We start from the raw sequence: 14123 nt of genomic DNA on the forward strand, positions 1-14123 counted from the left end.
GAATAAGCAAATAAAGCGCATTCCCGCGCTGCGCTGGAGGAGGACCCCCTCCATCTCCCCTACTAAGTGTGCGGACTGGAAACCCTCAGGGGGACGCTGTCCGTGGCAACTACATCAGGCTCTGACGAAGATGACAGAGGGCACCGGCGGGTACTGAACCGTACACTGTGACATTTGTAGCAATGGGTGCAGGTAGAGGTGCTAAGGAAAGGTGCTCTGCATGTTCCGGTAGCGCAAAAAATAGATCAGCGGGGAAAGGGTTAACCTAGGACTCATTTTGGCAGTAATACAAAAAATGGATTTTTGTAAAATCTTACCGTAAAATCCTTTTCTCTTAGCTCATTGACAGACGTAGTCCTCGGTGATACACCACCTTCGGGTTATGTTGCCTCAACAGGAGCAGGACTAGACAGGAAATTAAAAAGCTCTGGCCACACCCTAGGGGCAGTCCCAGAGGGTATATCCTCTCTCTCTCTGCCTCAGCAAATCAGTTATGTGAAAAAGCAGTCTTTAGAGATTTTAACCCAACCCAACTCAAAAACAGAGGGGCGGGGACTACGTCTGTCAATGAGCTAAGAGAAAAGGATTTTACGGTAAGATTTTACAAAAATCCATTTTTCTCTAGCGCTCATTGACAGACGTAGTCCTCGGTGATACACCACCTTCGGGACGTCCCAGAGCAGTATCACAAATGAGGGGTGGGAAAATGGAAATCAAATCCCAATCTAGAAGGCCCAACCGGTGCCAACTAGAAGTTTACAATGCTCATCCTTAATGATGAGACTCAACAAAAAAGAGAAAATTTTTTTTTTTTTTTTTTTTTCAAACAGAAAAAAACCCTCGAGGTAGACCACCGGTCTCCTCAAATTGCGGCCTGCAAAACCTTGCGGCCAAATGAGGCATCCGCCAATGCCGTCACATCAATTTTATAGAATTTTGTAAAGGTATGTACCGACAACCAGGTGGCCGCCTTACATACCTGGACCACTGACGCCTGATGGCGAAAGGCCCAGGAAGTACTGAGCGCTCGAGTGGAGTGCGCCCTAACAGGGAACGGAGGACTCTGACCCTTAATAGAATAAGCCTGTACCACCGTTTGTCTAATCCATTTGGCAATGGTCGCGGCAGATGCAGGCAAACCCTTTCTGTGGCCATCCGTGATCACAAAAAGTGAATCCGTCTTACGGAATGATTCCGTAGCTTTCAGGTATACCCTGATTGCCCGAACCACATCTAAGGAATGCAACGCATGTTCCCGATGATGATTGGGCTGAGGACACAAGGAAGGTAGTACAATATCTTCATTCAGATGAAAATCTGAAACCACCTTAGGAAGAAAAGATGGCTTAGGATGAAGTACTACCTTATCCCTATGAATCAATAGGTATGGGGACTGGCATGATAATGCAGCCAGTTCTGACACCCTGCGAGCAGAAGTAATAGCCACCAAGAAGGCCACCTTCTGGGATAAAGTAAGCAAGGGAATCTCCCTGATGTTTTCAAAGGGAGGTTTCTGTAGAACCGACAAAACCAAATTAAGATCCCAGGGCGGTAAGGGCACGCGGACTGGAGGAGCCAGGTGCCGCACCCCCTGGATGAAATTCCGCACCAAGGACTTGGTAGCTAAAGGTTTCTGAAAGAAGATTGCTAATGCTGAAACTTGACCCTTGATGGTGCTCAAGGCTAGCTTCTGCTCAACCCCTTGTTGCAAAAAAGCCAATATTCGAGTCACCGAATAGGTACGTGGAGGAAATCCAAAAGATTCGCACCACGCAATATAAGTCTTCCATGTGTGATAATAGACCTTGCTGGAAGTCGCTTTCCTTGCTTTAATAAGGGTAGGAATGACTGAAGTAGACAAACCTCTGTCCTTCAGTACTTGGGTCTCAATGGCCAGGCCATTAAACCCAGCGACTGTAAAGCATGATGGTAAATTGGTCCTTGAGACCACAGACACTCCCTGAGACGAAGTTCCCACGGAACGTCTGCGACTAGCATGTCCAAGTCGGCCAGGCCAGCTTGAGGAGGCCAGCCTAGAATTTCTAGGACCACTGGCGCTGATAGAATCTGAACCAGGCGTCCCTAGAGGTATCTGGCCCCGACCATCCGAGAAAGTCTGGTCGTTTTCTGTTCCCACACATTTATCAGATACCTGATTGATATCAGGAAGGGTGATCTTTTCTGGTTGAACCTCAGGGACCGAAGTCACCCGACTAGAGGCTACTTGGCCTATCTGGTCAACCAGATCCGATTCCTGTGAGGTATAGGGACTAATCTTAGGAAAAGGTAAAGGAAAAGATCTATTCAGGGAACGGTAACTACCGCTTCCTGTAGTACTTAAATGTTGGAAGGGAAGAATCGCACCGGTAGTAGTGGTTGAAGCTCGATCTAATGTCCTGAATACCGGTGAAAACGTCCCCCCACCCTGAAACCGGGTGGGGGCGCACCTTCAGGCTGTGTACTCCGTTGCTTCGGGTTTGGCTGGGTTGGTCCTCTGCTTGTCCGACCAGCCCTTCTTGAACCCTCCTGGAGGAGTCTTGCCTTTCCCGCTAGTACCAGCCAGGCGCCCTTTATGGGCGGTAAAGAAAGGTCCTCGCTTGTTGCGAGGTCCCTTAGCTTTAGCAGCCTGTGGCAAAAAAATGCTCTTGCCCCCAGTGGCATCCTTGATGATTTCATCTAGGTTGGCCCCAAATAGACGATTCCCCTGAAAAGGGAGATTTGTCAAGGTCTTTTTGGAACCTAGGTCAGCTGACCAGCATTTTAACCACAGCACACGTCTGAGGATCACCGCTGACATAGATGCATGCCCTAATAAGGGAGTAGTGTCCAAGGCTGCGTCACAGATAAACTGTAGCCCTTGTATAATCTGTTCCATCAAATCAGATGTCTCCTGGGGAATATCTTTTCCCCTAAGGTCTTGGCGTACCATTTTCGCCCATTCCGTAAGTGTCTGGGAAACTAGACCAATAACAATTACTGGTCTAAATGCTGACCCTATCAGAGAGAAGATGGTGCGGGACTCTGCTTCCATCTTTCGATCCACCGGATCCTTAAAGGACGAAGTGTCCTCCACTGGGATAACCGTGGCTTTATTCAGCCTGGAAATAGGTGGATCCACCACTGGTGGTACCGTCCATTTCTTAATGATGGATTCCTCAAACGGATAGCGTCTAGCAATACGCTTGGAAATGGTAAAGGTACGTTTAGAATGCTCCCATTCTCCTTTAATCTGATTACCGAAACATTTGGGTACAGGAAAAACCTTCACCGTTTTGATGGGCTTATTAGTACCAAAAGGAATCTCTGTTTCAGTTGCCTCTGCCGGTAAAGCCTCAAGTTTTAAGGTTTCCTGCACTGCCACAACTAGTGCGTCCACCAATGCTTCTTCCTGAATTATAGCAGGAGAAGAAGCGTCCTCCTCACTGTCTGAGGGGGCTTTACCTGGGATAACAGCCTTTGCAGAGGAACCTGCAACTGCAGTGACCATCTCTGAATCAGAGTCAGAGGTGTCAGATAGTATAGGGGTAGGCGGGGGTCGCTTCCTTGACCCCCGTCCCTGACAGGCCGCCTCCACCCGAGCCACCATAGACTCCAAAAGTGCTGTAAATGACTCTACACTCTGTGCACCGGCGGGTCCCGTGGCCCCCTCGAGGGAAACAGGTGGGGGAATATGTGTGGCAGGGTCCATGATAATTCCAGTCACTTCCTGGAAAATATAATTCAAAAATAAAAAACTTTTTTTTTTTTTTTTTTCCAGACCCCCAGCGCCACAAAAAGCCCCTTAGTGTTACCTGCTAGGGATCCCTATCGATCGAGAGAGATAGACCCCCAGGCTCACCACTTGATGCTCAGAGTTTAACTGCAACAGGTTACAGCGCTGTCTTGACAAACAGGAAGTCTTTTGGCTGGCTGCCCAGGAAGAAAGGAGGCGGCTCCGCCCCTCTGCACGCCTACCGGCGCCTCCCCTAGCTCAACGAGGTGTTTGGATCACCTCAAACATGGCCGCCCCCATGCTGGAGACACGAGGCTACGCCAAAATGGCGGCTCGTGCGATCCAGCAAAAAAAATGGCGGCGGCCTGTACTGAATAGCGGTGTGCTGCAGGGCACACAACACTCTCTCTGCATGGGGATTTGGCGTGGTTGGCGGTACCGGCCCTGGCGGACCGCATGGCCATTCGGGAGGCCTGCTAATAGCTGGAGATCTGATTAGGAAGGCAGTCTACATGTCCGTGGCTTCTGACTGGTAGGTAGCTTATTCTTATCACCGTAAGATTCCCAGAATGCCACAGATTATAATCTTTTTAACATGTATACAATTAGATTGTTAGCTCCCAAACCAAGCCTCCTGGCTTTTTGCACATAAAATCACACTCAAAGTAGGAGGATCTGTGTCATTTATAGGATAGAGAGGGACTCTATCTTACCATACAGAGAGGGGCCCGCGTTCACCACAAGACCCGTCAGGGGAAAAAGGGGGAACATACTACTCACCATACCGGAACCAGGCGGGCACCAACTCCTGACAGTACCCCTCTCCACCGGGGCGGGAGGGCTGTCGACCGATATGGACGCCGTGACTCATGGTCTTTGGCGTTTCAGCGAGACGTTTAACTCGCGGGGTCAGTCCTTTAATGGGACTTTGTCGCGGCCGACCCAGCGCGGAGCTATGGCCTGCACGCACTCGTAGGCTTAACTGGGGTGACCACCGGATCTCAACATCCAGCCCGTCGCCCAGTTCAGCTTTCTTGCTTGAAGATCTCACAGGAACACTGGAGAAAAAAAGCTGTCTAAAAAATCCTTTAAGAAAAAAATCTTGCCAGGACCTAAGATCCCAGCAAGGTATCTAGGTCCTTACTCCTAACTAGACAGAAAATAACTGATTTGCTGAGGCAGAGAGAGAGAGGATATACCCTCTGGGACTGCCCCTAGGGTGTGGCCAGAGCTTTTTAATTTCCTGTCTAGTCCTGCTCCTGTGGAGGCAACATAACCCGAAGGTGGTGTATCACCGAGGACTACGTCTGTCAATGAGCGCTAGAGAAAAAGGGACACTGGCCCTTTAAATCTGCAAGTTCGCGGTCCATACAGCGATCCCGCAACTGCCGCCGGAGTTCCCCTTTATATTGATAGATTAACTGAGGGAGCAGTGGAGTTTTGGGAAAAAAAACACCCAAAATGCATTAAAAACCCCCAAATGACAGAGACAAATGAAAGTGAAAACGCTCACCCCTGCAGGAACTGAAGATGGATGAAGGAAGTGACATCAACCACTAGAGGCCAACAGTGCTCTGAGCCACACAAAAATGGATGCCAATACAAGTCAATGGGAAAAAAAGCACAGGGAAAATGGCCGCCATCCTTACTAGGCGGCTGCCCACATGCAAGACGGCACCGAAATACAGCAAGAGAATTGCTGCTGCCCTCACAGGGAGTCAGCTAGGCTGCCCTCACCCAAAATGGCGGCCAAAACAAACGGCGCCAATTTGTCAGAAACTCAGAACCTGGCCACCACGGGAATCTACCAGGAAGACCCCCAGGGACAAGATACCAGGCCCCCACACCCCCTCCCTCATGCAGCATTTACCACAGAGTGCCCCCCAAAGGGAGCAGGGAGGTAGGGACAGTCCAAACCGGCCAGGGGGGGGGGGGACACTACAGAGACCGCATGTTCTGACATCCCCAAGGAGTGGGCCCACATAACTCCCCCTCAGGTGACTGTCCCAGGGACACGGGGGGTAGCATCACTCATCATACCACGGACTGCGGGCTCCACTCCGATATGGACCACCTCCCACCCTGAGTGGGGGTGCCGTCAGCCAAGGGGGAATACTGCAACACAGGGCGTTCCAGAGTTGACACGTCCCGGCGAAGTAAGCTCTCCGCAGGCTCGCCCCCATCCACAGGGGCCCCGTCGTGGCGAGGCCTGGGCGACCAAAACCTGCACACGCTCGTAGGCCAGGCTGGGACACCATAAGGATCTAGATTATCCAGTGCAAGGCCCAGCCCTGCTCTCGCTTGTAGCTCTCCAGGAGGATCCCCCTGACTAACTAGCGATAGTGAGTGAGGAAAATAAAATCAAAAAATGTTCAAAGAAAAATAAAAAACTGAGACAGCTGGGAAACCTAGTCCTACTCCTAACGCTAGGCAGCAAGAAACTGAAGAGCAGCACTGAATAGCTGAGGGTAATGTTGAGAGGGACGTCAAGTTTTCAATACCTAGCCTGCTCCTGCAGAGAGGGTGGCACATTACCCCAATAGTGAAGAACATCCGAACGGGCTGCGACTGTCGCGACGGACGCAAGAGAAATATACACATTGCCCACACTTAAGATGGCGGCGCCCATGGCGTGCCATGCGGCCAGGGACCCCTACAATGAAGGCCTCAAGGATCTGCAACAAGACCAAGCAAGCAACAAGCTACTGTTGTCACCCCCTCAGGACGCCAGGCGCCCCAGTTAAATCGCCCCCGGCGCGGGTGGGAGAGGGAGACAGGGCAAAGAGGCCGGATACCTGACAGGCCAGGGGGATGTTTTAGGAGGTACAGGTCCTATTATCCCCAGGAGAGGGCCCACATCCCTCCCAAGGCCACTAGGGGCAAGGAGGGGGGTCACATTTACTCATCATACCATGGACTGGGTGGGCTCCGCACCAGGCAGACCTCCTCCCACCCGAAGTGGGGGCACTGCCAGCCGAGGGGCACGCTGCAACTCAGGGTGTTCCAGGTCGTCGCGTCCCAGCGAGGCGACCGCTCGCAGTCTTGTCCCAATCCGGAAAGAGGCACTGTCGTGGCAAGGCCTAGTGTGGGACTATAACCTGCTCACGCTTGTAGGCCAGGCTGGGGGGGGGGACCATAAGGATCTAGATTATCCAGTACGAAGCCCCAGCCGGCATTGCTTGCAGATCACCAGGAGGATCCCCCTGAACACTAGCTAGCAAAGTGAGTAAACAGAAATAAAATATTCTGAAAAGAATAAAAAACTGAGACCGAAGTCCCAGCAAGAAACCTAGGTCCTACTCCTTCTCTAGGCAGAAACAAAACTGGTTTGCTGAGCAAAGGGTGTGTGGGTTATGCCTGTGGGGATGGCCCTGTGGGCGTGTACATTTAAATTTTTCCTGCCTAGACTACTCCTGCAGGGAGGAGCATAACCCATTCAGCTAATGAAGATGGAGGCTGCGTCTGTCAATGGACGACAGAGAAAGTTATCCTTAAAGTGTTACTAAACCCAGGACCTTGCATTCACTATGGCTGGTCTCCTACGGTATACAGAATATGGAAATGCACTCATTTTAGTAAATATAAACTGCTACTTACCTTTTCTCATCAGCAGTATATAGCAGTCTTGTGACTTCTATCAGTGCCTGGTTAAAGCTTGTAGTTGGAGTAACTCACATCCGTGGCGGTTGAATCAGATTCAAGATCTGATGAGACAGATGAAGCAGGTGAAGGCGGGGGGGGGGGGGGGGGGGGGGACGCTTTTGGCTAGCCAGTTTTCACAGGACCAAATCCACCTTGGACACTAAGGACTCTAGGACAGTCCTCAGTGCAGTCAGGGATTGTCACAAAAAGACTTACCACCACTGATCCTGCACTTACAGCACCAGGCAAACTCAACACCATGCAGCGATCAGGAGAAGAAAGATCCAGGAGTCCGTACTAGGGGATGAGGAAGGGCTCCCACCGCCGAAATCACTGCTTCAAAAACATAGCCACCACTATTTTCAATGAGAAAACCACAATTAAATGGCCGCCGAGTCCACAGGGTGGACCCCAGGAGCACCGAACACGATCTCAGCAGGAAGGGGGGCCCTGGCGGAACCGTCCCAGGGTTAGTGGGGGGGGGACGACGACAGCTTTTTACTATACCAGGAACAGAGTGGGCACCGCTCCTGACAGACCACCGCTCCATCAGAATGGGGGCCTGCCAGTCAGGAGGTACGCTGCGATTTAGGCCAAGGCCAGGTCGTATGCGCCGTCGAGATTATCAAGTCCGGCAGTTGATAGTAGATTCTAACAGGAACAAAAAGATAGGGGGGAAAAATTCCATTTAAAAAGGAAAAAAAATTGCCAGGACCAGAGATCCCAGCAAGGAACGCCTTTCTCTTGACTAGGCAGAAAAAAAACTGAATGACTATAGCTGAGAGTGGGAGTATACCCCATGGGACTGCCCCATAGGCGTAGTCAAAGTTTTTTCCTGCCTAGTGTCCTATTTCTGTGGGGGGGGGGGGTATAACCCAACGGTCAAGATGATAAGGAGCTGTGTCTGTCAAAGGAAAGCGAAGCAAAAAAAAAATTTAAACCATTTCTTAACCTCCCTATATTTATAGGATAGTATAGTACAGGTTTTCTCTGAAAATAGGGGTCAAGGATTTCCTGCCGTGATGATTCCCAGCTCTCAGGAGGGACAGGTTAGCCTGAAACACATGGGGGGGGAGGGATGTTGGTCAGGCGATAGCAGTACTTTCTCCTATATGTAGTAGTGATCAGGTGGCTTTACAGCCATCCAAATCACTGACCAGAAAGCTAGCAACCAAGAGTAAAAATGTCAACACCTGGCTACTATAGGGGCAGTGAGTTTATTTATATGTATAACACTAACCGTTAAGTTGGAGGTGTCAACAGGGTTACATAACACTTACGGTTTTAAATATTTCTGTATATAACCTAAAATGAATGTATGTCACCGTATACATGTGTGTAAATGCATACATTATTTACATATGTGCAAAGTGTATACCTGGTATTAATCTTGCCTTCCTCCATCATTTTCTTGAAGTCTTCCTTTGACTGCATAATCTTGTTTTTCTTCTCTCTTCGCTCCTCCTCCGCCCTGGTTTTCACATACTGATCAAACACCTGGGAAGATTAAATTAGCATCATTGTAAAATTATTCAACAGTGGGGCACAGGAGATCAGTGGTTATACATGGGCAATTATCGGAAGAACTGTGAGAAATATGCTTGCAGGGTGCTACAAAACAAGACTGAAAATGGTTTATTGAAACTCACTCAACCCATTTTTTTACCCATGGGAAATTCATCATTTTACAAAAGAGGTTACATATAGCTTTACCAACAGTCTATTACCATATTTTTTTTTAAAATCCTGCAAGAAACCAAAGCCATGAACTGATTTGCCCTTCTCTTCTAGTTGGTATCTATTTACATTATTTAAATCGTTAAGCAAAGTCCTAGTTTTAGAGGAGTCTGCAGAGGTCTCAGACAAAAAGGTAAACCAACATTTGTAACATTTGTAAGAGGCTGCAAATAATACGGTTACCAACTTAAAAATTGCCAGGGGGGGGGGGGGGACAAAAAAGAAAACATGCAACATATCTCTGCAAAACATACATATTTCCCCATCTTCTATTCCATTAAAGATCATGTACATACAGAACAATGACTGCAGCTATGCCTCAAATGCACTCAGCACCTAAATTTCATTTTGTGGGCTGACAACACACAGCATTTGTGTGTAGTGTCAGCCATGTTTAGTTTTAATTTGCTTAAAGGATAAGCGGACCTTCAAAAGAAAAATATATATACTTATTTTGCAGGTAAGAAAATGTGCATTTACAATTTTGTTTCTTAGGAGCCTGTAAAACATTGCACCAGTGATCAGGTGATTGTGGGTGCAATGTTAGGCTCCTGCAGACTCAGTGTAGCTGTCTGCCCACACCTCCAAAATGGGCAGGGAGTTACTTCAGTCCAGGAAGCCCAATGGACCACAAGAGCAATTACCAGTGCCCTTGCAGTTCATTGAGAACTACAGAAATAGTTGCACTCAGGTGGGTGTTGTGTACTACTGGAGGCATAATACCACATCCCAAAAGTATTAGGAGAAAAGAAAGGTTTGGGGTTTCATAGGGGTTTTCAAGGTATAGGCAAACCAGATAAAGTAAATGGGTTTGTAACAGTATAAAAGCAAAAATTATTTATTTCAGAAATTGTGTTAACAAAGGTGAAACATTCACCAGCAATAATATAAAAACATACACGAGAAGTAGTTACAGATACAGTATCATGTCATATGAGTTAGTTAGATATGCTCTTGATTCTAGAACCTGGAAATGGTCTTGTACAACGAAAGGCCAACCTGGTTCATAGTGTGCATATGTGTATGTACACTATGAACCAGGCTGGCTTTTCGTTGTACAAGACCATTTCCAGGTTCTAGAATCAAGAGCATATCTAAACTCATATGACATATACTGTATCAACATCTCATCTATGTTTTTATGTTTTTTCTTGGTGAATATTTAACCTTTTATCTATGTTAACACAATTTTCTAATAAAAAAAATTGATTTTTGACACCATAAAATCCTTTTCTCTGACGTCCATTGACAGACGCAGCTTTATATTCTTCTTAACCATTGGGTTATGCTGCCCCCTACAGGAGTAGGACACTAGGCAGGAAAAAAACTTTACAACGCCTATGGAGCAGTCCTTGAAGGCATACATCCACTCACTCTGCTACAGGATTCAGTTTTGTTGCAAGCAGTGTCAAAGTAAAAAAAACCCAACCCACTCAGAAATAGAGGGGAGGGTGCTGCTTCTGACAATGAACTTCAGAGAAAAGGATTTTACGGTAAGTCAAAAATCCAGTTTTCTCTATTGTTTATTAACAGACGCAGCTCCATATTCTTCTTAACCATTGGGATGTCCCAAAGCAGTATTTGCATGAGGGGTGGGAAAAACAAAAACGCAGAAAAGAACATAATTCCCCAAAGGCTAAACTTAGCCAACCAGTGAACATGGAGCTCAACCAGGAACAACTGGAGCTCTCCTAGAAACAACATACACCATCAAAGAGAAAAATTGCTCTTTTAAACAGAAGACTGCAAAACCTTGGGGCCAAAACAAGCATCCAAGGTTACCAACACATCTACTTTGTAGATTTTAGCGAACGTGTGCACAGACGACCAAGTTGCCAGTGCCACCTTGCAAACTTGTATTACTGATGCCTGATGGCGAAAGGCCCAAGATGCACTCCGCACCCTAGCAGAATGCGCCTTCACAGGGAAAGATGGAACTTGACCCTTAAGTGAATACGCCTGTACCACCATCTGCCTGATCCATCTGGAAATGGTCGCAGCAGATGCAGCCAATCCTTTCCGAGGTCCTTCAGTGAGGACAAAAAGAGTCTGATTTCCTGAAAGACTCAGTAACCACCAGGCAAACCCTAATTGCCCGAACCACAGCCAAAGAATGCAAGGCAATTTCCTTGGGATGCTTGGGCTTGCACAATGTCTACATTCAATGGAAATCAGAAACCACCTTAGGAGGAAACGACTGATTAGGTCAAAGTACCACTTCATCTCTGTGGACCACCAGAGAGGGAGAACAGCAGGACAGCGCCGCCAATTCAGACACTCTGCGGGCAGAGATAATAGCCACCAAAAAGGCTACCTTCAGTGACAGTGTAAGCAGAGGAATCTCCCAAAGTTTTGAAAGGGAGGTTTTTGAAGAACATACAATGCCAAATTAAGATCCCATGGAGGTAATGAGGACCGTATCGGAGGAGCCACATGACAAACTCCCTGGATAAAAGTGTGAATCAAAGAATGCGTAGCTAAAAGGCGTTGAAAAAACACAGCCAAAGCCGACACCTGGCCTTTAATATTACCCAAGGCCAACGGCTGCTCGACCCCTCTTTGGAGGAAAGCCAATATCCTAGTCACTGAAAGGAGCGTTGATGCACCTTAAGCGATTCACATACGATTTCCACATACGATAAATCTTCCTGGAGGTAGATTTTCTAGCCTTCAACAGGGTAGGAATCACTGAGTCAGAAAGACCTTTATCCTTCAATACCTGACTTTCAACAGCCACGCCGTTCAAGCCAGCGACAGTAAAGCAGGATGGAAGATCGGCCCTTGAGACAACAGATCTTGCCTGAGAGGAAGTCTTCAAGGAGCATCGGCGACCAACTATACCAGATCTATGTATAAAGACTGACGAGGCCAGTCTGGGGCCACCAGAATGACCAGAATCACTTCCACCTCTATTCTGCGCAGAAGCCTCGGCAGAAGTTTCAGCGCAGATACTGACCCCAAGGAGCCACAAGCGCGTCTGTGGCGTCGGCCAGCGGATCCCGAGACCTGGCTATAAACCTCTGAACATTCTCGTTGAGCCAAGAAACAGGTTTACATTGGGTGTCCCCCAGCGGACACACAACAGGTGAAACACCTCTGGGTTCAGGGACCACTCCCCTAGATCCAACACCCAACGACACAAGTAATCCGCCTGCCAGTTCTCCACTCCGGGTATATCCACTGCGGAGAGGGCTGGAACAAAAGTTTCTGCCCATATTAAGATCTAGGCCACCTCCCGGGCTGCCAGGACACTCTTGATGTTCCCTTGATAATTGACAAACCACGGACGTGGCATTGTCTGATTGAATCCAAACTAGACACCCCTGCAGACGATTTGTCCAGTGACTCAAGCAAAGCTTTATCCCTCGGAGTTCCAGAATATTGATCAGAAGTCTGGGCTCTTTCAGAGTCCACGCCCGCTAGACACACAGCTTTCCAAGTAGGGCCAAGGAACGGAGCCACCACAGAAGAGCACTTCTTGCGTTTTGACTCAACCGAATCAAGTTGTCCAAAGATTTTTGGATCCTTGTTCCCCTTGACAAGAATACCCTTTTGCAGAGGTCTCGTGTGGAACTGAGCAAAAGGAACCGCCTTGAAGGTAGACACCATCAGGCCAAGAGCTCGCATGCAAGTCTGCAATGAGGACAGAGTGCTGGATAACAGCAACTGAATCGCCCTCTTCAACTTTTGCATCTTTTCCGAGGGAAGAAACACCCTCGCAAAGGCTGAGTCCAGAGTCAGTCCCAGATAAACCATTTAGGAGACTGAGAACAGAGCAGATTTTCTAAAATTGATGGGCCAACCGACCTCTTGCAGAGTCGGTACAGTGATTGACAGATAGCCCACCAGAACCGAGTGGGAGTCTGCTCCTAGGAGATGATCGTTCAGGTACCCTATTACCGCAATCCCCCGCTGTCATAGTAATGCCAATACTGGAGCTAACACGTTGGTGAAGACCCCGGGGGCGGAGAAGAATCCAAAGGGTAACGCTACAAATTGATAATGTTCCTCTCCTACAGCGTAGCGAAGAAAATGCTGGTGTTCAGCGTAAATAGGGATGTGCAGATATGCGCAATATCAATAGAGGCCAAAAAGTCCCCTTGGTGTAGGAACGTCACTACTGTGCGAATGGACTCCATTCGAAACCTCTGTACCCACACAAATAGGTTCAGAGCCTTGAGATCCAGAATTGGACGCGCTTTCCCTTCTTTACTGGGAACAGTATACCGGTTTGAATAAAACCCTTGAAAGCGTTCTGAGAGGGAACCAGCACAATCACCCTTTGCAACAGCAGATCTTGTACCGCCTCTTGTAGATCCCTAACCGATCTTAAGATAGGCATAGGTTGGACGGGAAGAATCTGTCCTACGGTCGGGACCTAAATTCGATCTAGTAACCCGATCGGAGCAGCTCGTTGGCCTATTTGTCCTGAATCAAGGAGGTCCTTGGTTCAGGACAGAAAACAAAGACGTCCCCCCACCTCAGATACGGGTGAGGGCGTCCCATCATGCAGACGGAGATTTGTCCGCCGATCTGGAGGGGCCTGTTATCGGCTTACCCGGCCACGTCTTCTTGGCACCCCCAGGTGACCTAAATGGCTTGGGCCCTTTCTCCTGCGTGCCGAAGGCACGAAGGGGCCTCCTGTGTGCTGAAAAGTAAGGGCCCCGCCTATTACGTGGTGACTTGCTCTTAGCAAGAAGAGTAAAAAGTACTCTTCCCACCTGCGAGTCCTTTGATGAGTAATAGGCGGTCCCCCGTAAAGGGGAGATCTGATTTCTTTTTAGAAGTCTGGCCCGCAGGCCAGCTTTTTAGCCACACCATGCGTGGTTACCATTACTGAACACCGCTGACTCGTGACCATTTTGTCACAGTAGGTGGGAAAAGGGAGTACCTTTGCCGCTTTTAGGGGATCTGTGACCACGAGGGGACCGGCGCCCCCCATGTGAAAATTCTTTGCAACGATACAATCAGTGCATCCACCAGCACCCTTGCATGCGCATGTGCAGTAAAAAAGGAATCATTCTCCCCGTAG

At 48.4% G+C, this 14123-nt stretch overlaps 1 protein-coding gene across 7 annotated transcripts in view; it reads right to left on the reverse strand.

Annotated features, from left to right (window-relative positions):
- TCERG1 (transcription elongation regulator 1) overlaps nt 1-14123 on the reverse strand; it is a 192132-nt gene that overhangs the window by 59021 nt on the left and 118988 nt on the right. For all 7 annotated transcript variants that reach the window (XM_082253129.1, XM_082253128.1, XM_082253125.1 and 4 more), the window contains one exon: nt 8733-8851. In XM_082253129.1, coding sequence (XP_082109255.1) covers nt 8733-8851 — 119 coding nt within the window. The remainder of the gene's footprint in view (nt 1-8732; nt 8852-14123) is intronic.

Source organism: Pelophylax lessonae (genome assembly GCF_965119305.1).
Source record: "Pelophylax lessonae genome assembly, chromosome: 4".
Lineage (NCBI taxonomy): Eukaryota > Metazoa > Chordata > Amphibia > Anura > Ranidae > Pelophylax > Pelophylax lessonae.